The sequence below is a fragment of the Trachypithecus francoisi genome, unplaced genomic scaffold (genome assembly GCF_009764315.1).
Source record: "Trachypithecus francoisi isolate TF-2019V2 unplaced genomic scaffold, Tfra_2.0 Lachesis_group9, whole genome shotgun sequence".
NCBI lineage: Eukaryota > Metazoa > Chordata > Mammalia > Primates > Cercopithecidae > Trachypithecus > Trachypithecus francoisi.
In genome coordinates this window covers 35,704,875-35,731,226 of record NW_022681474.1, presented here as the reverse complement: position 1 = coordinate 35,731,226, position 26,352 = coordinate 35,704,875, and the positions used below count along the sequence as shown (strand labels likewise).

The following is a 26,352-nucleotide window of genomic DNA, read 5'->3' as shown; positions in this document are numbered from 1 at the left end:
TGCAAAACAATGCATGCAAAGATGCTGGAAGGTGAGAATGAGTTCAAAAGACCCTCTGGGAGGCAGGACACAGGATGGAAGATGCTGCAGGCCTATCTGATTCTGGGGGACTTGGAGAAGTCAGTGAATTGGTCTTGGCCTCAGTTTCTCTCATCTATAAAATAGAAAGAATAATTCCCCCCTAACTTACAGAGTTGTCATGAGGACAAATGAAAGATAATGAAAACACTGGGAGATACAGAAGATGATATTATTTAAATAAGAACACAAACATACACACACACACACACACACACACCCCCCTTAGGGCTGTGTAGGAAGCCCTGCTGCTCTGCCCACAAGCATATGTCCATTTACCACTACAAGCCCAGAGCTTGCTGTCCTGGCTGCCACAGGCGATGGCATCTGTCTGCTGTGAGAGAGCAGGGCTCCAGGCATGGGTCACTGTGCTGACAGAGGGGACAGACCAGGGAAGGGGCAGGCACCTCAGGGTGGTCGCCGAGGGCCATAGAGACATCGTCTGGGGCTGCCGCTCAGCCAGAAAAACCCACTCTGGCTGTGGCCTGCAGGAGTCCAGAGCCCCTGCGATGATTTATTGGTCTCCCTCTCCCAGATCAGTAGGTGCATGGTTATAGATGCAGAGGGGCCGCCAAGGCCCGTGGCCCCAAGGTATAAATTAATATGGCCTGTCGAGGGGCTGTCTCTCCTAGCGTGGGAGATGACACGCTCATGAGTGGAGCTGTCACCTCGGGGGCCACAGCAGGCACAAGCCAGCGGGAGCCCCCTCGAACCTTCCCCGCCAGCCTCTTGCTGCGACCTGAGGATGCAGTTTATAAATCATTCAGCATCTGACAGGCACGCCATGCGGGAAGGTAGCTGGGGCACTGCTGCTGGCTGCAGTGGGTGCTAATAAGTTGGCCTCTTGGACCAAATCCAACTCTGCACGCTCTGGGCCCTGTCTGGCCACCACTCCAGGGCTCCTCACATGCCAAAGCACACAGGATGACAGGGCTGAGATCCAGGAACCAGTGGGCACCAGCAGAGAGCAAGGATGTTTTCAGTGCCTGGGAGGAAAGTGGGGTGCAGGGCACATGCGAAAGTGCCCTTGCCAGCTCAGTGCCAGGCCTCACTGCTCTTCACCCAGCCCTGGCCCATGCACAATAAGGAAGCCCTCACCTTGGTAGACCAGCTGGCCAAGGCAAAGCACTTCATGTAAATGCTCCTTTTGTCCTCACACCACCCAAGGGGCAGAGGTTGCCGCATGGCTGTCTGCATTTGTGAATTCCATTCACTCAAGACACCGAGCACGGTCCATATGCCAGGCCCAGGGCAGGGTGCTGAGGATGCACAGATGACCAAGCTCAGTCTTTGCTTAGTCTGGTGGGAGAGATGGACATGCAAACAACAGCCACAACCATTTCCTGAGCACGCACTTATCCTGGGCCTGAGCTGAGCACTCTATGTGAGTGATCTCATTTACTTTAATCCTCACTGTGATGTTTGCAAGGCAGGTATAATTATTTCTACTTTGCAGGTAGAAGTGAAGCTACTTGTCAAAAAGTCGTGCCACCCCAGGCCTGCCTCCTAATCCTGGCTCCATCCCTTGACTAGCTTTGGGCATGCCATGTAACTGTCCTACTTCGGTGTCTGTCTCAGGAGGACGGGAATGACAGGAGCGGCTGCCCCAGGAGGTGGTTGTGAGGGCTCCCTGAGATCCCATGTAGAAAACAGTGTTGGGCGCACAGGAAACCAACAACAACAATAAATTTATTATTACCGTCACTAGAGAAATAAATTATGTATTTGATCTCATTGACAAATGGCATCCAGGGATACCCTTCTCTCCGCCTTCCCATCTCTAGAGTAAGGAGATACAGGGAATGAGCAGCTTTCATTCTTGTTAAGGGACATGGAGAGGTGGTTCAGATTAGTGGGGCCCAGGGCCAGGAGGCATGGCTTTGGCTCTGACCCTGATCCCAGCCAGCACTGAGGCTCAGGCGAGGACCCTCCATCTCTCAGGCTCCCAGGATCTCACCCCAGCTCCAGCCCTTCCCCACAGTAGCCTCATCCTTGCCTTAAGCTGGTCACCTGAGGCCATCGGACAAGGATCTGTGCAGCATCTGTCACAGAGACCTGGGCAGGGACCCAGAGGCTCACTTCCAGCCTGGCTTTATTTCCGTGAGGTGACAGTGGAGACCTGCAAAGGACACACACCCACCTAGCCACTGTCCCTCCTCAGCAGTGTCTCTAATCATAAATCAGAGATGACTTTCCTCTGGGCAATTCCAATATATGAAAATAAGCTATAGGATACCAGAAAGTGAATGATATTCATAGACACCATAGTCTCTTTATCTAACAAACTCCTGCTCAGCCTCTAAGGCCCCAAACAAATAGCCCCCATGTACAGACCACGCTGTTCACAATACACTGTGCACATACAAAGCTACCGTGGCATTTAATATTTAGATGTAGTTAAACATTCGCTTACTTGTCTTTCTCTTAGTAAAAGTGCCTTCACCAAGGACAAAGACCTTGGTATTAATCACCAGCCTTTTATTGAATATGCCATGAGCCACAGGCTGTGCTAAGGACTTTTCCTAGCTACATTCTCTCATAGTAATCCTGCAAGACAGATATTTCTGCTCATCTTACAGATAAGAAAGCTGAAATCCAGAGAGGTTAAGTCACTTGTCTAAAGTCACATGGCTGGCAAATGGTAGCATCTTTTTCCTACCCTGCATGCCCAAGTCAGCTCAGAATCCCTGATCCTGTAGCTGTTCAACAAATGTTTGTTGTGTTCATCAAAAAAAAAAAAAAAAAGGTCAGATCCGAGCATGGTAGGTGAGATGTGGGGTTTGAAGGACAGGCAGAGTTGAGTTAGGCTGAACTCCAGTACTAGTTAGAAAACTACAATGTGTGTGTGTGTGTGTGTGTGTGTGTGTGTGTGTTAGAGAGAGAGAGAGAGAGAGAGAGAGAGAGAGAGAAACAGACATGTATCCATTGCCATTGAATTGGCTCTAGGGCTGACAGGAGAGTTCATATGAAGGAATAGCAGAAGAGAATACTGAAAAATAAGTTGGGAAAGTAGGTTGATGCTAGATGGATAAAGGCCTAGACTGCCCAGCTAAGGAGGCTGAACTTGTCAGAACTTCAAGGACACAGCCATCTCTGAGACTCCAGCAGGTCTTCCAGATTCCCCAACCCAGTGAGTCACCTGGCACCACCTGACTTCTAACCTCACATCCATCTTCCTGTCTAAACACCCCAGCACCAGGGTCACCTCCCTGAGGCACCCTGGAGTGCTGAGGGGGTGGCCCTGGGAGGATCAGTGAGGGGGCAGTGCTGAAGGTCAGTGAGGCAGGCACACGCCCCTAACGGAGGTACTGGAGCAGCACCGCTGGGCACAGACACAGGCAAACACGTTTGAGCAAATTGGAACGCCATAAAAGTCTATTACAGCAAATCAAACAGCAGTCAGCATGACAGCCATTAGCTTGAAATGAATACACGGGGACTTAATGAGGTCTGTCGAGGCTGGCTTGGTGAATTAAGTTGCCAATTCTAGCAGGATTTCCCTTTTCTTTACGGACTTGAAAGCATCTACGCTGCCTCGTTAGGACTTCGACAAGTGAATTGCCGGGCCTTTCACCCTGATAAAATGGATAATTACATGGAGAACAACTTAGTGAGGGGAGTGGGGTGGGCAGAAGGGGAACCAGAACAAACAAACCCAAACACACACCTGCCCAGCTTCTCCTGAGCTGGGGGCTGGACCCGGCAGAAGCTTTCAGAGGGAGTGGGGGCCCAGGAGAGGCAGGCAGTGGGGCAATGCCTGGTCTTGAACTGCCTCCCATTCCCTGCTGTTCCTGGCCTGAGGACTTGGGTCCAGGTGGGCCATGTCTCCAGGCAGCCATGGAGGGGTTGAAAGTTCACATCCAAGATGGGCTGCCCTCAGCACCTCTCAGAAAACCTCTAGTGGGATCCTCCAAGGCTCCCCAGACCTGGCTGTTTTCACCATTAGCAGAAGAATTTGTTAAAAATGCAGCTTCCTGGGCTATCTCTCCCCAGCCTACTGACTCACAATTGCAGGGGGTGGGAATATGCTTCCTAACCAGTCCCCTGGGAAATTCTGCTGGGGCATGTTTGGGATCCTCTGATTCATCACTTCCCCAACAAGCAGTGCTAGATGGCTGGAGAGAAGTGGTCCTCCTACTTCTGCTTGCATAACTCCAGGGATGGGGAGCTCAACACATTCTCAGCAAGGCAGGGGCACAGACTGTGTGTGCATGGGTGTGTGGGGGCAGTCTTATTATTAGGAAGCTCTTCCTTAGATAGACCTGGATTTGCCACCCTGTAACTTACTCCCTGTGCCAATCCCTGGGTTCTGCACACAATAGTCTCCATCATTATTAGGGCCCTAGATGGCTGAGATGGCCAAGAGAGGAATTGAATGGATGGAGGCGGCCACCAGAGCTTCTCCGCCATCCTGCAAAGAACGATAAGGTGCTGAAGGATGGGAAGGAGCTTCTCCTGCTGGGTTTCGTCCTCTGATCATGTGATGTCAGCCCTGGAAGGGGCTGGGTTCAACTCCCTAGTTTGAAAGCTATAGGGCCTGAAGCCAGCAGACTAGAACCCAGGTATCTTGACTTCAGTTTCTCTCTTCCTACGAAACAGCACAAGAGCAACCACTGCTTACCTCAGCCAGACTCTGCTGGAAACCCACCTCCTCCAGGAAGCCTGCTGAGATTTCTCTGATCACCCTGGCAGACCCTGGCATTCACGCCTAACAGGGTCTGCAGTGCTCCCCCACCCCATTTCTCTGGCTTGCATCCTCACCCTGTTCACATTTGCAGGGTCCTTTGCTGCTGAATCACACCCTAAAGAGCAGGGGCCTGGGGTTTCCAGGGTGACCTGAATGCAAGCAGGAAACCCTGGGCTCATTTCCGGGCCAGGGGCCAGTAGACTCTGGGCTGGTACTCCAGCTGCGGTCAGAGCCAGGCAGCTAGGTTCCAGCTCAGATGACCACACCAGGCCAGGGCTGGTCAATGCCAAGATGCCTCAGATCAGGAGTGGCCAGGCTTCCGTCCAGCTCATACCACATCCCCACTGGCCACACTGAGCAGCCCCAAGCAGGGCATCGAGTATCAGGCCACTAAAGCAACCGGGGCTGTTTACACATGAGCAAGTAAACCACATGGGCCTTCCTCCAAGGACGGTGTGTCCTTCGCAGCTGGCCCCTCTCAGCCTGCCCTCTCCTTGTCAGATGGGTATCAGGCAGGCCACTGTATCCACCTGCCCTTTGTTTTCATTAGATAAGGAGGGCCGTGGCACAGAGAGGTGAAGTGAGATGCCCAAACACACCCAGCAAGCTGGGAACAGAGCAGGGGCTGGACCCAGGGTCTCCTGCCTCTAGTTCTAACTCCTGTCATTCCACATTCCTGCGGCCTCCCAGGTCTCTGCACAATGACAGCCTGGCTCAGAGCCAAGTCCACAGCAGACACTCAATAAATATTTGTTAAATAAATGAATGAATGACTGAAGAGACTCTCTCCTTGGAGGCACAGGCCTTTGGAGAATCCCAGGGGATTCCAATAGGGCCGAGTGCTGGAAGTCACATCTCCTGAAGCAGGAGAGAGAAAAAGGCTGGCCCGCAGCCCAATGGCGGGAGAGGAGGGATGTGACCCCTCGTCCCCTTGCCAGTGCGGCTCCCTGCTGCCCCATGAGAGGGAAGACAGAGGGCAGCCATGCCTGCCAGGATGGCAGCTGAGCAATGGGTCCAAGGCTCATTAACTCTGAGCCATGCCCTTGGTTTCTGAGCCCAGGCCCGGAGTGCAGGCTGGCACGTAGAGACCCTTAATTAAATTAGGGAGACTTCCAAATGAGAGAGAGCAGGAGCCAAGCTGCAGTCCCTGGGCACACTGGCCACAGCTCAGGGCACCGTGCTCCCATGTTTAGGACTGCGGGCTCCCCAGTTCTCTCCCGCCCCAGGCAGGTGAAGGGCATGGTGTCTCCGCTGCATCCCCACCTGCACATCTGTCCTCTCTTCCATCTGGTGCCAGCATAGGACCCTTGGCTCACCGCTCAGGAACAGAGGCCAGGGAGTGGGGTGTATGAGCAAGATCTCATCACCTTTGAGGCAGGCTAAGCCTGCCCTGGAAGCCAGGAGGCTCGAAGTTAAAGCTGTGTGACCTTGGGCAAGTCACTCTCCCATGCCCAGTCTCATCCATGAACTGATCATGATATTCTCTCAAGACTTTTTACTCCTTGATCACTCACTGGACCAAGGGGCTAGAACTCAAATGACATGGTGCCAACCTGCCTTTCCAGAGGGTTCTATCTCCCATTGTTCCCATCCCAACCCTTCACTGCCACCCCCAGCCCAAAACCCCAAGGGCAGACCCAAGGGACACCCAGCGAGAAGCCCTTTACCCTCCCACTTCAGAGTCTTTGAATCACTAACTGCCAGACCATAAGACTGCCATCAGCCACCCAGGCGAGGGGCCGCAAGCAGTGGGAACCCTGGTGCCATCAGGAGCTGGCAGCCAGCTTATTAACGAACCGTTTGTAATGCAATAATTTGTACTTCTCAATTACCAGCAATGGCTTGATTTTACACGCATGGACTCATGCAAACATACTCAGAGTACACAGTACAGGGGCCTGGGAGACCATGGTGGAGAGCGCGGGGCTAGGGAAAGCCCCTTCCTAGAACGGTATGCTCCCTGAGTCCTGGAGGGACCTGATTCTGGCCAAAGCAGGAAGGTCTGGTGTTAGGCCTGCCCACCCACCCTGCCCAAGGCCCATATTTGGATATGAGTGGAAGGAAAGAGGGTGCAACACCCGCTTCTCCCAACTCTTGTTCCACCATTGACTCCAGCTGGAGGTGTGGGGCTCAGCCTCCAGCATGAGGCTCCCAACCTACCGGCCCAACTGCTCTTCCCAACCCCAGGCTGGGCCCCGATCCCCAGGGTACCAGCATGTTCACCAACCTGCCCAGAGTTGGCACCTGGGCTGCGGTCTGGGCAGAAGAGCCAGAGCTGCTCTCCCCACCTGACTCTTCACCTACACCCTGGTGGTCTGGGGAGCAGCAGGTCTTCGATACCCCCAAGGGCGACCCTGGTGGCTCCTACCTCAGGGATGCGGACGCTGTAGGGCTGATTGTGAAATGTGGGTGCGTTGTCATTCACATCCCCGACCTGGATGTTCACCTTCCGTGTGATCACCTGGCAAGAGAAAGGCAGGCAATTAGCACTGCCACCTGACTCTGGCCTCTTCTACCCTAGGGGCCCAGAAATCCTGTGACCCCCAGGAACATGCCTCTAGGGTCCCAGGGGACACTCACCCCCTGGTGGTCACTGACAGAGAACTCCACGGTGAACTCTGACTTGGTCTGAAAGAAAAGTGAGAGAGGGAGGGGGGAAGTTAGTCAGCGCTGAGGTCCGCGTCCTGGGTCCTGGGCCCTAAATGGGGCGGGAGGGGCTCCAGGATTGCCCTAGGAGCTTGCCGCATCCAAAGGCTTCCCTAAAATACTAGCATTGCCCTTTGGGTTAGGGAAGCAGTGTGGAATATGGATCCTTGCTTTAAGAGAGCAATAAAAGACAGAAGTCAAGTATCCTGGGTGCTAGTCGTGGCTCTGCCTCTAAGATGCTGTGTGACACTGAGCAAGTCACTACACACCTCTATGGTTCCTTCCTCAAACACAAGAAGAGGGTAAGGGTTGGGGATGTGTTCACACCTTTACCTTAACTTGCTAAGGGTTACCATGCCGTCAATTCCTGCTTCTCTGGATATTGGGGGAATATTTACTCGGGGTAGGGGTAGACTTGTACCCTCCATGGAGCCCCATTCTACAAGGGATGATCCCAGGGTCACTGTTCTTCTTGCCTCTCCAATGTAGCTGCTTGCTTGGAGACACCTCTAACTACCCATGCCAACCCTAAGTCCAGACACCAGCATTGGCACTTGAAGAGGAATACCATTCAGGCAGAAAGATGCCACTTCAGCATCAGAATGGAGTCTTAGAGGAAGACCCCAAAAGATGGTGGGCCATCCTTCCCCCAGAGTCTCCTCCTGTCCCCAGGAGAGAACTGGGGCAGGGGTATGGGCAAGTCATACCTCTCTGTCCAGTGGCTGCCGGAGCCACACAACGCCGGTGTCAGGCTCCACTGCAAAGAAGCGAGAGGCCTCCTCCCCAGACACGCCAAACACCAGGGGGTCATTGTCCATGTCTCGGGCCAGCAACTGGGTCACAGAAGAACCTGGAGTAGCCAAAAGAGAGAGCAGAGGGAAAATATGGGAGGTCAGGTTTATGCCTTCCTACCTTGCCCAGGTGGCTGAACTCTCAGCAGGGAGTGGCCACTCAGCAACCCTCCAGGAGGCCACGGATCACCACAAGGCCCCAGCGCATCTGTGGGCTCTGACCCAGGTACCCCACCTCTGCCCTGGTCCACTCTTCACAGTGCGTCATGATGGTATCAGGGGACCATCACTCACCATGTTCTGGGTGTGTAAAAGTCACAGTTGTGACTTCAGCCTGCCCCACTTGCTCTGATTTTAATTTGAAGACCTCCTTCTTCAAGTGGCTCAGATGAGGACAGGTCCCCAATATTTCAAGTCCTATGTTCCAAGATGAGCACATAAGTCAGTGCTAGCCAATCAGAGCATGCCATTTCCCTGGTCATGATGATTGGTTCAGGGATGAGCATGTGACCCAAACTAGCCAATCAAAGCCAGCCCTGGGACTTTTGCTGGAACTACTGGGAGAGAGGAGCTCTCTTTCATGGGGGTTGCTCATTGGCACTGTGGGCAGTCATCTTTGGCACCACACAAGAAAAGCCTGAGAATGAAACACACGAGGAGGAAAACAGAGGCAGATGATGTATGGAGAGACAGATTCCTGATGGCTTTCTGAGGGTCTGCCACCAGCTGTGCCTGATATTAGCTCCCCCTCTGGACTTTCCAGCTATATGAGCTAATAATCACCCTTGCAACCTTTTCTTTGGCCTAAGTCAGTTTAGTCGGACTTCTATCTTTTGCAAATGGAAGTGCCTTTCCTAATTCAGAACACTTTGCAAAATCTTTTGGCATTTATTCAAGAGTGACCAGGTGCTGGCCTTATGATGAGCACTGGAGTATGCGGAGGTTAAGAAGATGTAGCTCAGCCTCAAGGAACTCCAGTCTAGAACTAGGTGACAAGGTCTAGTTCCCATCCTCAAGAAGGGGATTGAGAGGCAGGTGTCATCCCTCACCAGAAAGCAAAGCCCTGGCCTGAGGGCGCCTAGGCTTCAGGATGCCTGGCCTATACCCTCCCTAAGAAGAAAAGGGCATCTTCTCCTGGGGCTCACAGCTCCCCTGTGTAACTTTCAGGTAGGGTCACCAACTGCCCTGCTTTTCCCAGGACTGAAGCATTTCCCAGCACATGTGCTAAAACCAGGAAGCCCCAGGCAAACCGGGATGGTTGGTCTCCTTAGCTTCAAGAGGTACTTAAACTCACTGGAACGGTACACAAAATGTTATGAGTGTACAGTGCATCATTTTCCGAAGACAGTGTCTATAGTCTTCATCTGATTCTCAAAGGGGTGAGCAGATCGGAGCCATGAGCTTAGGCAAATCCCTTATTTCCAGGTTTCAGTTTCCCCTATAAAACAAGACAGACACCACCTGCCCCAAATACTGACTCTCACATTTACCAGATAGTTCTGAAAATCAAGCTAGATAGAAAGAAAGGATTCCAAATTCTTGGAATTTTATCTAGAAAAGAACTTCTAGAACAGTTCTAACATGATGATGCTAGCTAACATTTTTGAGCCCAAATCATAAGCCAGGCCTAAGCTGAGCTATTTCCATGCACTAATTCAGTCCATAATGCGATTCTCCCCATTTAACGGATTAGGCAACAAAGAGTGATGAGGTGATTACCATGGCCTCACAGTCAGCAAATGGCAGAGCTGGAATCCACATCCCAGGCAGTTGGGGCTCAGAGTCTACATTTGTTTCCACAGCACAGACATCTCAACACTCAATACGTAAACTCAAGATTCAGGACTTCATGGACATGATCTATCAGATCCCAACAGGTAGCCCAAGATTTGGAAAATGAAGACATTGGGCATTCACTGGGCTCTTACGATATGCCAGACATAAGGTCCATTCATGTGGATTCTCTCATTAAATCCTCCCAGCAAGTCCGTTTGGTAGTTGTTATTCTACCCATTTTGCAGATTAGGAAGCTGAGGCTCAGAGAGGCGAAGCAGCTTCTCCAAGGTCAGGCAGCAGAACAGCATAGTAGGAAACGGCAGCATCCAAGGTGATGGGAGAAGGTGAGGTGGAGGAGTAAAATCGTGGAACATCTTCAGAGCCCAACCCTCCCATTTCAGAGTTGGAAAAGCTGAAGGCATTTAACAAGTTGTCCAAAGTACAATGGTGAGCCACAACGGCAGGATTCAAACCCAGGTTTCCAGACTCCCAGATTCCCAGTTCATTGCTCTTTCTAGATAGTGTAAGAGGAAGTATGTGAAAGCCATAGATAAACCAAGCACATCTTTCCAAAGCATTTGCATTGCCCGATGACAAATAAGTGTTTTATACTAAAACAAATGGGAAGACACTGGGGGCAACATTTGACTGATTAATTAATTAATTTTTTTTTGGAGACAAGGTCTCACTCTGTCACCCGGGCTGGAGTGCAAGTGGCACGATCTCGGCTCACTGCAACCTCCACCTCCCGGGTTCAAGTGATTCTCCTGCCTCAGCCTCCCCAGTAGCTGGGATTACAGGCATCTGCCACCATGCCCAGCTAATTTTTTGTAGTTTTAGTAGAGATGGGGTTTCACCATGTTGGCCAGCCTAATATTAAACTCCTGACCTCAAGTGATCTGCCCACCTTGGCCTATCAAAGTGCTGGGATTACACGTGCAAGTCACCATGCTCGGCCTAATTTATTTATGTTTAATTTATTTGTAAAGATATAACTTAAAGCTGTAAATGAGTTTCCAGCCTCCCCTGACTTCTAGGAGTATACGCTTCCTTTCCATTGCTCTCAGATATTCTCTAGTGGCAAAGTTTGAGAAACACTGAGTTACTTTCCAAAGGCTTGGGCAGATTCCAGATGGGGAAACTGAGGCCCATAAGCGCCTTACTTGTCCAGGTGCAACAATGAGTCCACGGCAGCCTGCAGCCCCCTGGACTGCAGTCCTCACTTGCTGTACCTCAGGGCCCAGCCCAGGTGGGGGATCTGGGGCCAAGCTCCCAGCTGGCCAAGGGGATTCTGGGAAGACCATCCTGGCCTTCCAGCCAAGGTTGCACGACTGGGTCCAATATCCCAAATGGCTCTCTCAGGCCTGACGCTCAGGTCCTCCCAAGAAGTGGGGCGCTGGGCAGGACAGGGATGGGGCCATCAGCTGCTGTCACCCACCCTGTAATTTCCTGGACTTTTATCCATTTTCCCCTCAATTATGTGCTGCTCAAAATGGTCCTTTTCAGCTTCCTCACGGGCTCTTGCCTGCTCATGCCTTCTTTGTGCCCCAGGTAATTGCTAGTGACCTTTTCTAAGTGTACTAATTAAAGGTGCCGATTTAATATTATATTTAAGACAAGACGCCCCGCAATTTTCCAGCTGGGCACATACTCCCCCGCCCAGTGCTTCTCTGCCTCTCTACAGAAGCTGGGCCCAGCCCTGGCTTCTCCAGGAAGCAGGGCTTGTTTCTCCACTAGGGGAGGTTTCCGGCAACCTCTGGTTGTGCTATTCCTACAAGAGTGAGGCCAATCTCTGGGGTTCAGCTCCAGCCCAGTGCTCTTAGCCATGCAGGAGAGCCAAGCAGGAGAATCATCTCTGGCTGGGGGACCCTGGGGTACACATGCCACACAGGTTTGCTTCCCACCTGAGAAACAGAATATATCTTGCATCTCAGGGCTGGAGAATACCTGGAGTTCCTTTTGTACAAATTTGTGGCAAAACACACATCACATGAAATTTACCACTTCAACAACTTAAAGTACACAATTCAGTGGCATTTGGTACATTCACGATGCTGTGCAACCATCACCACTAATTCCACAAGATTTTTATCATCTCCAAAGGAAACCTCATGCCCACGAACCAGTCACTCCCCATGACTCCCTTCCCCAGCCCCTGGCAACCACGAATCCACTTTCTGTTTCTACGGATTCGACTATCCTAGAGATTTTATATGAATGAAATAACACAATACCTGTCCTTTTGTGTCTGATCTCTTTCACTTAGCCAAATGTTTTCATGGTTCATCCATGTTGTAGCATGTATCAGTACTTCACTCCTTTTTAACAGCTGAATAATATTCCATTGTGTGAATGTAACACATTTTGTTCATTTATTGATCAGTTCACAGCTATTTGTGTTGTTCCCACCTGTTGGCTATGGGGAATAATGCCGCTATGAACATTTACGTACAAGTTTTTGTTTGAACATCTGTTTTTAATTATTTTGGATGTATACTTAGGAGCACAATTGCTGGAACATATAGTAATTCTATGTTTAAATTAATGAGGAACTGCCAAAGTGTTCTCCATGGTGGCTGTATTATTTTACATTCTCATCAGCAACGGATGAGACCTGGTGTTTTTTCCGTGGTAAGGAGGGTACCCTGCTATTCACAGGGGCTGGAATGCCCTCTTATGATAGAGAGATGGGAGCTGGCTGGGTCTCCGCAACAGATGCTATTGGTACCCTGCCCTCTATCCCTCAGCACACACATTTCCACACACACCAGCCTGACTTCTAACTGCCAGTGCCTGTGAGTGTTCACCCGGGGTTCTGGCCATCACAGACTGCTCCTCCTAAATACAGCACGGCCGGGAAGTGCCGGGAATGGATGCCCCCGTAGCAGAGCTCACCGAGTGATTGTGGAAGATGATAGATAAGGATGACCTTGTCTACCATGATTAGAGCTCAAAAATGTTAGCTATCGTCATCATGTTAGAACCCTCCTAAAAGTTCACTTACAAAAGCTGCTTAGTCTTCTTTTCTAGATAAAATTCCAAGAATTTGGAATCCTTCCTTTCTGGTGGGATTTTCAGAGCTCTGTGGATAAGGTAGGTAAACAGCCCAGCTCCAGCACCTCTCAAGGGCATAACTCAGAGGTCCGTGTTCTACACTGGCAACTTGGTTGACAATAACACATCTTTATGGCTTCCTTCCCTTCCTGTCTCACTTCCTCACTCCCTACTTGAGTTCCCCAGTAAGCTTCTTGCACTTAAGTCCTCATCACAAGGTCTACTTCTGGGGGAGCCCAAATTTCCAATGCATGTTTAAGACCATGCATTGGAACTACTGTACAGCTTTATAATGCAAATTCTCAGGCCCTCTTGACCGGGTTGGCTAGTGGGAAGACCAGAGTGTAAACTTTTCAACAGCAGCCCCTACTCTCCCTGTAGGAGACACTCACACACAGCCAGGTTAGAAGTCCTGTGGCTGGTTTATAGCAGAATGATATTCAAATATTTAACAACAGGCACAGTACAGACATCAACCAATCAGGAAAAAACACTGGCCATAAACAACCAGACCAGTAAGTACTGCCTGTAAGTCAGCCTGGTTTATGGCTCCCATTTTAGATGCATAGAAAAGCTCCACCCGTCCCAGGATGATTGAAAGGCCCAGTCTTAGGGCTCCTGGCTCAATCAGTGCGGCAGAGGATTCTATGCACCTGGCCTCTACTACCCTCATGGGGAAGGGGCATCCAGCTAGGCCAGCCCCTCCACTCTGTGCCACCCAAACCATGCCCAGCCTAACCTCATGGGTGGAAAGTGGAACATTCGAGAACTTAATCACTGTGCACATGTGTTCATGCTGGCATTCTTTGCAATAGCCAAGAAGGGGGAAACAATCCAAGTATCTGTCCACAGATGAATGGATAACCAAAACGTGGTAGATACAGCCAATGGAATATTATTCAGCCTTAAAAAGAAAGGAAATTCTGACACATGCTACAATATGGATAAACCCTGAGGACATTACACTCAGTGAAATAAGCCAGTCCCAGAAAGACAAATACAGTATGGTATGACCCCCCTGACATAAGGTACCTAGAGTATTCCAATTCACAGAGACAGGAAGTAGAATGGTGGGTGCCAGGGGTCGGGAAGGGCAGAATGGAGAACTATTGTTCACTGGCCACAGTTTCAGTTTTCAACAGAAAAAGAGTTCTGGAGGTCGGTTATGCAACAGTATCAATGTGCTTAACGCTACTAAACTATACACTTAAAAATGGCTAAGATGGCAAATTTTATGTTACGTATATTTTACTATAATTAAATTTAAAAAAAACAAAACCTTAAATCGACCATGTCTAAGGCACTAGTGATCTGGCCCAAGATAACACCTGTCACTACATCTTACAGCCTCACTGAGCTGAGCCCCATTTGGCCCCACAGGCCTTCTTTCTGTTCCTGAAAAGGACGAGTTGGCAGCTGCCTCGGGACCCTTGCCCTGATTGTGCCTTTGGCTGGGAAGGTTCCTACCCTAGGTCACTCCACCTCCACGGCAGCTTCCTCATTATTCACCTCTCAGGTCGTGAGTTAGCACCTTAGGGAAGCCTTCCTCAAGTTCTCAATCAGCAGAGTCTAGCTAAAGAGACGCCTGGTCACTCAGTGTCCCAAGACTCCAAGTTATTGTCTTCACAATCCTCTCTCTCTGAAAGGATCTGCTTATTCACTAGACTTGCTGACCACCTACCCCAACCCCCTGCCCATCACGCAGCACATTCAGCCTGAACTGCCGTATTCCTTGTCATATCCCTAAGCCTAACACAGGGATTGGCGCCCTGGAGGCACTCAGTAAATAGCCACTGAATAAATAAATGAATCCTGCTAACAACTGCCCAGAGGTGTTAGGAAAAGACAGCCCCCCAAAGTCATGAAGGTCTATGAGCCACGACAGGAGGAGAGAGTATAGCAAGTTAATTCTTAATTGTGTGCACAAATGGACAGGGGAAAGGATAGCTGATCAAAACCTAGTAATACCCAAATCAGTAGCGTTGGGCTTTGGGCCCAGGCAGGAATCACAGCTGTGCAATGACTGGGGGTCCAGTCTCTGAGGAACCAGCCCTGTACGCCATCCTGGGGGCTATGTACCCCATCTTGAGAGCTGAGTACCCTGTCCCAGGATGTACCCAACCTGGGAGGCCAGGTGCCCTGGTGGAGGTAGGAATCTGCCCAGCAGACTGCTAAGGCCCCTTGGGAGTTGCAAAGCTGGTGGCACATCCTCCACCATGGCCTCGGCCCTCAGCAGCAGTCCACATCTGCTTTCCAGGCAAGGGGCGGACAATCACAACTTCCCCTGGGGCCCCGCTGGGCCCATGCTGATCGCTGAGATGACTGTTATTACTATTATTGTTGTTATTTGCACTGAGGGGCAAGGGCTGGGATTGGGCATTGTTGTCACACGGTTTCTGGAGAGCGCTGCCTGCTAGATGAGGGGCGGGCCAGAAACTCTGGCAGGGCAGTACAGGCTGCAGGGCTTTTTATTTTCTCTAGATGAGAGAAGGATGAAAGCAAGATTTGTTTCCAAAACACGGAGTGAGTGAATAAGCGGTGTGGTGCCGAGAACATGCCCTGCTCCCTTCTTGCAGCAGCGTCTCCTTAAAGCACACCTTCCATTGTGCCACACTCTGCTCAAATGCCTGCCTAGTTCCCAGAGAATGAAAACGAATTCCTTACCATGATGTCTAGTGCTTCCCAATGCATCCTTAACCTCCCTGGCCATGCACATTTCCCTCTGCACCCCTGGGCCCGGCCTTCCACACTGCTGTTACCCGAAAGCATATCAGGAACCTGCATGGATTCATTGTTTGTACCTCTGCACAGCAGGCAAGAGGCCATTACCCCTTGAAGGTAGAAGTTGATGTTCTGGGACATGCTTGGCAAATCTTCCTTCTCGTCTTCCCCATCCCTCATGGTTAACTGCTGCTCTTCTAGGGCCAGGGAGCTAGCCAGTCCCAGCTCTTGCCCACACAGACCTTACTAATCAATCACAGCACCTTTTCCCATTGAATCGCATTCAACTTCAGAATCCTTCACAACACAGGGTTCCATGCAGTCACCATAATTAATCCTAAAAGGCACAAGAAAGCAAGGCTTTTGCAACCTGTGACCTAAAAGGACTTCACACCAGCTGTGATCTACTGTCTTTCTCCATCTACAGGCCAAGAACCCAGCAGTCTGCCCCTGCCAGGCTCAGGGTTGTTAGAGAGACAGAACCAGCCTTGGTGTCTCCAGGCTAGCTCAGAAACAGGGACTAGTTATGACTGAAGTGAGAACCAAACAGACAAAGCCCCCTTCTCATTTTGCAGCGAGGGAAGCAAGGGTCCTGGTCAGGAGAGGGCCTGGGATAGAGCTGTGCATGCGTGAGTAGCTGAGTCAAGGAGCTGCAGACAGCAGGCCCCCAGCCTCAAATTCCAAGTCCATGGGTATGGCCAGGGTTTTCTGAGAATAATTACTCCTCACTCCAACCATCCTACCATGGCCATCAAGCCTGCTGCACACCCCACCTGCAAGAAGGGAAACCCTTCTCCTCCTGGCTGGCCTGGGTCCCTGCCAGGGCCAGGGGCTCCTGCCCTCCCACTCTCCCTGGGATGGGCTCCCCAGAGCCTGAGCTGGCCTTGGAGCCTGCCGTCTCATTTGTCTCTCCTCTGGGATCAGATAGGCCACTTAAGTGCCTTGATTCCTAGGGATAATCTCATTTGTCTTAGGTCCCCCTCCTACCCTCCTGCCTCCAGTCTCTCAAATCCCCTGGGTCCTGAACTTGGTTTGACCTCGGAGGAGTTCTTTTCTTCTTCTTAGGCTCCACCAATATCCCCATCTGGGGGAAGTCAGAGGGAGTAGAGTGAGCTCTGACACTGGCCGGCCCTCTCCTGAGAGGCAGGCGGCCTCCAGGCTCACCCTCCACTGACCCACGCCCTCACTGTCATCAGAAAACCCTTGCCCTGGGTCAAAGGAACTATCTTTGCCTTCAAAGCCCACAGGCCATCTTCACTCCTGTGCTCTCCTGCAACTCTGTCCACTTGGAGTGGATGGCATGAACTGTCTAGGGGAAAGGAAACCAGCATTCCATTTCCTGGGCATGACTGTTTGCCAGGTACCACACTGAATGGTTTTCATTCATTCACTCTATCACTTATTTCTCCTAACGGCCCTACACAGAGGGGTCAGCATCCCTTTTATACAGGTAAGAAAACTGAGGCTCAGACCAGGTGCAGTGCCTCACACCTTGTAATCCCAGCACTTTGGGAGACCAAGGTGGGTGGATCACTTCAGGTCAGGAGTTCAAGACCAGCCTGGCCAACATGGTGAAATCCCGTCTCTACTAAAAATACAAAAGTTGCTGGTGGGGGTGGGGGGCAGTGGTGGCACATGCCTGTAATCCCAGCTACTCAGGAGGCTGAGGCAGGAGAACTGCTAGAGCCCAGGAGGCAGAGGTTGCAGTGATCCAAGATCATGCCACTGCACTCCAGCCTGGATGACAGAGCAAGACTCTGTCCCCAAACAAAACAAATCAAAACAACACACACACACAAAAAAAAAAAAAAAAAGAAAGAAAGAAAGAAAGAAAAAAAAAGAAAACTGAGGCTCAGAGGGGTAAAGTGACCTACCTAAGGTCACCCAGCCGGAAGTCCAATCCAAGTCTTTCTCATTCCACGACCCTTGTGGCTTTTATCACAAAGCCTTTTATCCAAATCCAAAACTCAGCTCCTGAATACAACCTTCTTCTCACCCCAAAGCAACTAACCCCATGGGGGCTGCCTCCAGGTGGACCCTGGTCTGAAGGTGAGCAGCCCTGAGGCAGAGACTTGGTGGGGGTGGGCTCCCCGCTAGCACCCTGGCTTTCCACAGTCTACCTATCACTACCAGCAAGATGGCCATTCCCTCCTGAGAGTCAGAGAAGGGGCTGCAGGCTCACCTGGCCACACAGGTGTCTGGATGGATGAGGATAGGCTAATCCAGGGAAGAAGGAGGCATTAAACAGAGCCAGATGACACAAACTCAGAGGCTCTGGTGGCAGGGAAGAGGAGGAGTAAGTGAGGTACACACATGCACACATATTTTTTTAAAATGTATTTATTTTATTGATACATAATATTTGTACATATTTATGGGGTACCTGTGATATTTTGATACATACAGAATGTGTAATGATAGAATCGCAGGATTTAGAATATCCATCACCTCAAATACTTATCATTTCTTTGTGTTGAGAACACTTCCGATCTTCTCTTCTAGCTCTTTTAAAATATACAATAAATTATTGCTAACTATAGCCACCCTATAGTGCTACACAGTACTAGATTTTTTTTTTTTTTTTTTTTTTGAGATGGAGTCTTGCTATGTCACCCAGGCTGAAGGGCAGTGGCGCTATCTCGGCTCACTGCAACCTCTGCCTCCCAGGTTCAAGCGATTCTCCTGCCTCAGCCTCCCGAGTAGCTGGGACTACAGGTGGGTGCCACCATGCCTGGCTATTTTTTGTTTGTTTGTTTGTTTTTGAGACAGAATTTCACTCTTGTTGCCCAGGCTGGAGTGCAATGATGTGATCTTGGCTCACTGCAACCTCTGCCTCGTGGGTTCAAGCAATTCTCCTGCCTCAGTCCCCTAAGTTGCTGGGATTAAAGGCATGTGTCACGACGCCTGGCTAATTTTGTATTTTTAGTAGAGACAGGGTTTCTCCATGTTGGTAAGACTGATCTCGAACTCCGTACCCCAAGTGATCCACCCACCTCGGCCTCCCAAACTGTTGGGATTACAGGCTTGAGCCACGGCACCTGGCCAGAATTTCACTCTTGTGGCTCAGGCTGGAGTGCAATGGCGTGATATCAGCTCACTGCAATCTCTACCTCATTAGGTTCAAGCAATTCTCTTGCCTCAGCCTCCCAGGTAACTGGGATTACAGGTATGTGCCACCACGCCTGGCTAATTTTTGTATTTTTAGTAGACAGGGTTTCACCATGTTGGTCAGGCTGGTCTCGAACTCCCGACCTCAGGTGATCCACCCGCCTTGGCCTCCCAAAATACTGGCATTACAGGCATGAGCCACGGAACCTGGCCTATTTTTTGTATTTTTAGTAGAGACGGGGTTTTGCCATGTTGGTCAGGTTGATCTCGAACTCCTGACCTCAGTCTATCTGCCTGCCTCCGTCTCCCAAAGTGCTGGGATTACAGGCGTGAGCTAGCTATATTTTTTTACTCATTCACCATCCCCTTTCCCTCTCTCCCCAGCCTCTGATAACCATCATTCCACGCTCTACTTCCATGAGATCCACTTTTTAAGCTCCCACATATGACTGAGAACATGTGATATTTGTCTTTCTGTGCCTGGCTTATTTCACTTAACATGATGATCTTCAGTTCCATCTATGTGGCTGCAAATGATAGGATTTCCTTTTTACAGCTGCATAGTATTCTATTGTGTACATATACCACATTTCTTTATCCATTTATCATTGATGGACACTTAGGTTGATTCCATATCTTGGCTATTGCAAATAGTGCTGCAATAAGCATGGGAGGCAGCTATCCCTTTGCTATCCTGATTTCCTTCCCTTCACACACACATTTTTTAAAAATTAATATGCCCAAGAGGAAAGATCAGACATATTCAGGGACCTGGCCCTGACGCTCAGAAACCCGGAGCTCCTCTGCCTCTGACATAGCAAATAAAGACCATCATTTGCTAAGGGCTGTGAGGCCCAGTCATAGGCAGCTACGTGCTCTATTCCCCTACAACCCAGTGCATCACAGAGAGGTCAGCTTACTTGCCTAAAGTCACACAGCTAGCACAATCAGAGCTGGGATTGCTCAGTGACCCTCCTGCTGACATCCTCCAGGTGCCTGGGCACCTGTTGTCCCTGGCACTGCTCCAGGCACTGATGATACAATGAACACTGCAGCCAGAAGCACCTGCCCTCCTGCAGCTGACAGTTCAGCAGGCAGACCTACAAATTCATCACACTGCACACTTCTCCTGGCCTTTCCCTGGCACACTGGGGAAGTTCAGGATGGGCTGGGGGCTGTTTGCAGACCGTAGACATGAAGAACTGCATCCCTGCCCTTCACCTGGCCCCGAACATGACCCTTAGGACGAGCATTCCAGGGAGTCCAAGGACAGGGGTTGGGGACTTGGGACACAGGCTCAAAGGGCACAGAAGAAGCTGTGGGAGCAAGGCAGCCTTAGAGAAGTCTCTACCTTTAAGACTGACAGAATCAGCCAGGCCTAGAACTGATGTGGCTGGCCCTGGTTCACACTCAGCCAGGACTAGCTGTGTGACCACGGACAAATCACGGCTGCCTCGGAGCTTCTCCTTCCCCACTGACACCACGAAGGGGCTGGCATCAATGGCCAAAGTGCAGAGGTCCATGAGGAGAACTGAAAACCGTTGTGGCAAATGGGTCAAGGTTCACGTGCCCACCCCAACCTCCAGGTTACAGTTTTGTGGGCGTCGTGCTGAGGAGTGTGAGGTTGCATCTGAGGTCAGTAGGAAGGAGTGTGTGATTGGTCAGTGACACACGATGCACACAGGGGAGGGAGTAGCTCTACTTGGCTGAATATTTGTATTCTTGATATGGCCAACAAGCTCATTTTACAAAGGAGAAAACAGGGCTGAGTGGCCCAGTGACAAGTCCACAGTCACCCCGCTCAATAGCTAGCAGGTGGCGGAGCTGCCACTCAAATTGGTCCCTGGACTCCCCACACGCTGTTCTTTCCACCACACCACATTAAGGTCCCTTCCAGTTTAGATATCTACGATATTACGGCTCTGTTTTCCACATACTGTGTACAAGGAAGACGCTCCACAGCGGAGGATACACAGGCAGAGAAGACCCAGCCCGGCTCCCAAGGGTTTACAACCTGGTTTGGACACTTGGGGAATGAGCTGCCACAGAGCCAGCAGCCAGGGTCCGTGGCAGACTGGATATATTTTTTCTGCCCAGAAATAGCAGCCTGAGCATGAAACGGCCATGAATAAAGGAGCCCTGGGATGTTCTGTTTGACCTTCCTGAGTCCTTGTGGCAGCTCCCAGGCCCATGAGGGTTGAAGTCTTGTCTCAGGGCTTGGAGAGCCAAGAGGTAGTTACCAGATTTAATAACAGTGATAATAGTGGGGTGGGTGGTTTTTTTTTTCCCCTCTCCTGAAACTTTTCAATTCATTGAATTGTTCAATTAACTTTACAAAAGGAAATGTGGAAAAATGACGGCAAATTGAACTTGACATTATCATTAAAATAAACAGAGCACTGCAGGCCATTAAAGGCTCACAAGGAGATTATCCAAACACTTGCAGGCACATGCTGGTTCCTGCCTGCTCAGAAGTGCCCCTGATGTCTTCTCCTTCCCTGCTGCAGGGAAAGTCACCAGTCACCCTCCCCATAGCTCAAGAACGAGGCTGCACTCGTGAACCCCTCACAGTCCCCTGAATGGGACTGTGGGGGAACGGCAGTGGCCTGGCTGGAGGACGACTCTCCACTATGAGGCTGCCATCTCCGGGGCATCCCTTCCATCTTAGGCCTCTGTCCCAGCGCAACAAAGGGTCATTTCAGCCCTGGCTGCACCTTAGGATCACCTGTAGCCCTTTTGACATCCCAGCTGTCCATCTGTACCCCAGACCACATACATCAGGATCTCCAGGGAGGGACTCAAGCATCAGGATTTAAGAACAAACTGAACCACTCAAGTGATTTCAATGGGCTGTGGAGCTGATATCCAGAGTCTTGATGATTTCTGAGGTTCCTTCAATCTTCAGGACATATTTGAGACACTGTGATAGAGGAAAACCTAGAGGTCAGCAGTTCCCACACTTGTCAGCACACAGGAACCACCTGGAGCTTTCGAGCAATACTGGTGTCTGCATCCCACACTCCCATCATTGTGATTAGCTGGCCTAGGGTCCAACTTGGGCTTTGGAAAGTTCTAAATTGCCAGGTGATGTACTGGGCAGGCAAGAATGGGAATCACTCCTCCAGGGAGGCCAGCTTCCCTGAGCCTCTTCCGGTTCTCCATGTGTTCACCTGTGTGGAACCCAGCTAGAGTGGGGGCCCCCCAGGCACATTCAGCTTAGACCAATCCACAGGTGGAGAAAAAAAAAATGTTTTGCGTTGTCACCCCTTCCCATGTTCAAATTTTTCCAAATCCCAATATTAAAAAGATATTAATTCATGACTTTGGGGCCATGCATCTCGACCTGATTTCATATTAGCACCACCTGGAGAGCTTCTAAAACGAAGGCTGCCCAGGCCCCACCCACTAAGGATTCTGTCTTAATTAACTGGTCTAGTGCAGGACCCAGACAGCAGTATTCTGATATAAATCCTCAAGTGATTCCCATGTACAGCCAAGTTAGGAACCACCCAGTTAGAGCAGTGATTCTCAAATTTGAGTGTACATCAAAACTACCACGAAAGCTGTTAGAAACAGATTTATGGGCCCCTCCCAGACTTTCAGGTTCTGAGTATGCATTGTTAACAAGCTCCCAATTGCCACTAATGCTGCCTGAGACCACATTTTTGAGAACCCCTAAGTTAGAGTTTCCATGAGTCCAGGTCCTAGAAATTTAAGATTTTTCTTTTCTTTTTTGTTTTTTCAAAAACTCTGCCACAATCATAACTCCTGGACTCAAGCGATCCTCCTGCCTCAGCCTCCCAAGTAGCTAGGACTACAAGTGCGCCACCACACCTGGCTAATTTTAAGTTCTTTTTTTATAGAGATGAGGTCTTGTTGTGTTGCCCAGGGTGGGTTCAAACTTCTGGGCTCAAGCAATCCTCCCACCCCAGCCTCCCAAAGGGCTGGGATTATAGGCGTGAGCCACCGTGCCCAGTTTAAGATTCTTTTCTAAAATAATTTGACTCTGGGGAATTTGGGACTCAAGGCCTGATTTCAAAATTCCATCACCTCCTGTGCCCCTGCTGTTCACCCCTTAGCCACAGACCCAACCCGGCTTGTCTTCGCCTTTCAATAGCAGGAAAAGAAATGAAGAAAGGTGCAATCATAAAAGCAGGGAAGCAAGACACCCTCCCCTCAGCCCAGCTCTCCTCCCACCCTCCCGCAGCAAAGGAGGTCAGAGAAGTCCCTCCAGAAATCACTTCCTCTTTGAGGAGACTCATAATTACCCACAATGATCACAGCACCATTCATTTTGCCCTACAATTAATACATCATGTTGAGAATGATATCGCACTAATTTATCACAAGATTTATGAAACTTGCACTTTTTCTAATGAGATTTATGCAAATGCCGCTCTTGCCTCTGTTTGTGTTTTTAAAAGTTTTGACAGGGAAGTGGGGGTCCAGCCCAGTTGGGAGAGGCCCTGCCCCCACTCGGGGGCAGGGCCAGGGGCTCCATGGTGGTTCCCACCCTCCGAAGGCTCTAGGTGAGCAAGGTCTTCAGCCTTTTCACTGGGCTCATTCTCCATTCCTCTCTCTCCAGGTACACACCCTTTATTCATCTGCAGCAGGATCCTCTCATGGGGCTCACCTGCCGTCAGGTGGGCAGGCAGTTACAGGGGGCAGGGCTGAGTCTCTCTCATCCTATCAGAGGCCTTCCAGATGCTCAGTCTCTGAGATGAATTGCAGGGTGTGGGGGAGGGAGTAGCAGGACCCAGCTAGACAGGGTGGAAACTAGCGTGAGGCAAGCCAGGCACCCAGGAGGCACTCACGCTCAGGTCCTGCCCTTGTTCTTGCACAAGTCTGAGAATGTCTCCTGAATTTCTGTGCCCTGGGGGCCGTCTTGCTTCACCATAGTCCCGGCCTTGCCATTATTTATTGAGCATCTACTGTATGGGAGACACTCTGTTAAGCACTTTGCACACATAACCTTACTCAATATTTACCTCTAACGTGTGAGGAAGGTATTCCCGCACTCCAATGAGTGCACTGAGTCTCAGAGAGGTTTAGCAACTTGCTGAAGATCACACAGCTAGGAAGAGGTAGAGCCAGGATTTAAGATGCAGGACTGCCTGACCCCAAAGACAATGTTCTTATCCAGTACCAGCCCCAGATGATTCACAGAAGGCCTTCCCTCTGCTGGGGTCACATCCTACACACCCAGTTATCCAGAACATAGATGAAAAACAGGAAATTAGCCCCAAACATCTTTAAGCAGGTAAAAGCCATGGCACAAAATACATGCACTAAATTTCAAGCTTATTACGGAAAAGAGAGATAGGTCCGGGTCCTCACTCAGAGCCTGCTGACTTGTACTTTACACACAGTTATGATGAGCTTGGCACTTTGCTGCTTGTGATTCATGGTAATCCCAAGCAGGTGCATGGACAATAATAGGAAGCAAACAAACAACAGCTTCTGCCGCTCACAAAAGGGAAAGGCAAACAATTCTCTGAAAAGTGAAAACTGAAATAATTTGAGTCCCTTCCCTAGCTCTTGTAAATGGCAAAGCATCATCACAGATTGCTATTCATGGTGATATGTTCAACCACAGGCCAAGGAAATGCTGAATGATGAGTCATCCTATGTAAGAAGGCAGGTAGGTATATAAGAGACCTCATGAATATTCCATGCAAGCTATTATAATTAAAAAAAGGATTTTGTGTTTAAAGGAATACTTCCCAAAGTACATTTCGCGAATCATTAATTCCCTGGCAGGCTAACGGGTGCTCCATGAAAAAACGTTCCTTGGTCCAAAAGGTCTAGGGAACATTGCATTAGAAAAAAAATTTGAACAGGATTCTTTCCTGCAGGATCTCTCAGAGCCTTTAGTACACTAACGTGTGCTGTGAAGCTCCACAAGGTGGTAAAGAAAATACAGCCTTCCCCGAATCTATTTGTTCAGGAAGCCCTTTATTCCAAGAGCGTCTCAAAGGACGCCAGTGGAATGGGAAACAATAACTGGGGAAATGCTGGGCCAGGGGCTTTTCTGGCTGTTCTTACCTCCGGCATATCTCTTCTTGGGGTGGGTAGATGGATGGACAGATGGACAGATGGGCAAATGAGTAAAGGAAAAAAACAAGCTATTCTCACGAGAATCTGTCGTGGAGGGGGTCGCATGAGTGTGGAGTCTGAGAACACTGCCTAGATGATTTCTGCCCAGGGCCCTGCCCGCTTGCAAGTCACCTGGGCCTCTCTGCTTCTAAGGGTGGCAGGTCGGGGCAGTTCGAGCTGCTTTCACTCAGGCCAAATCCTGAGCACCTGGGATCATAATCGCAATAAATTGAAATATGTACACAATGCACATACTTTCCTGGCCACTGATTCTGGGATTCCCCCACCAACAACCCCACCACTCCCCACGCAGTGGGCTCTCTGGGGGCTACACACTCTTTTAACAGATGAGGAAACTATGGCTCAGCACTGCTGAGTAGTATGCCCAGAGCTGTACAGTGTGGGCTCCTGGACATGGAGTCAGGGTCGCGGGTTCCACTCTCGGCCCTTCTATGTAGGCTAGGCAAGTCGCCCCACCTCTTTGGCCTTGTTGCTGCCTAAGAAGCTGTGGCAGGGTCAAGCTGGGAAACACAAGAGGAGCTGAATCAATCCCACAATCTGGAAGAGGCCGCGAGCACCCCACGGCAGACTCCAAGCGCAGCACTAGCCGCCCTGTGTCCTTACTGGCCTTTGATCCTCCCAACCGCATCTCCCACCTGACTGTGAGTGTCCTGAGGGCAGGAACTCTGACCTTGTTCTCTGCTGTATCCCCAGAGCCTTGAGCAGTGCCTGGCACAGACAGGCCTGTGGTCAATGTCTACTAAACAAATAATGAATGAATGAATGAATGAATGAGCGTGTAAACACAAGGTGACGTGGTTCTAGTGTTTGCAGGAGTGTGGTTCTTATAATGTCAAAAGCTACACCAAGGACTCCATCCCATCTCTGCAAAGCACATCCCAAGGAGCGTCCTGCTGTCTTTGAGCGGCAGAGAGAAGACAGCACGGGTCAGTTTTCCCAGTGCCTGACCTGTCTGGGGTCTGCGTAATTGGGATGGATGTTCTTTAGTTGGGTGTGTTTGGTTTTTAATTAGGCAGAGGGAAAACTTCTGGAGTCCTCAGATGTCCTCTTTCCACTGGAATTAGTATCTACCCTTCCAGTCTAGTACAGACAGAGCTAGAAGCTCTCAGGCCCCACATCATGGAACTGGTAAATGTGGGTGGGCAGGAGGCAGCAATGGGTAAGTTGAGGGTAGGCTGCAGAGAGCTCCATTTGCCATTTAACCAAGGAACTGCCCAGAGATTGGCCCCTACATACCTCTGTGACTCCTGTGTCACTTGTCACCCATGGCTTTTAATGCCCTTTGTTCCTGAGCATCGGGTAATTTCATTTCTGGAGCCTGTGGCAGGACTCTGGGCTCTGTGCTCTCTCTGGCTGGGGCCTCCCTCTTAAATT

General features: G+C 50.2%; 1 protein-coding gene and 1 long non-coding RNA gene across 9 annotated transcripts in view; one reads left to right on the top strand and one right to left on the bottom strand.

The window, feature by feature from the left end:
- Positions 1–26,352, bottom strand: part of CDH23 (cadherin related 23) — a 423,400-nt gene that overhangs the window by 300,546 nt on the left and 96,502 nt on the right. For all 8 annotated transcript variants that reach the window (XR_004436645.1, XM_033209267.1, XM_033209271.1 and 5 more), the window contains exons 4-6: positions 8,119–8,261; positions 7,346–7,393; positions 7,134–7,226 (exon numbers count right to left, since the gene is read on the bottom strand). Coding sequence is in view for 7 of the 8 variants with exons in the window: in XM_033209267.1 (XP_033065158.1) it covers positions 7,134–7,226; positions 7,346–7,393; positions 8,119–8,261 (284 nt within the window). In the remaining variant the exon portion in view is untranslated. The remainder of the gene's footprint in view (positions 1–7,133; positions 7,227–7,345; positions 7,394–8,118; positions 8,262–26,352) is intronic.
- On the top strand, positions 6,425–10,190 carry LOC117082530. Its single transcript, XR_004436649.1, has 3 exons — positions 6,425–6,567; positions 8,333–8,428; positions 10,005–10,190. It is a non-coding gene; the product is annotated as an uncharacterized LOC117082530 (long non-coding RNA).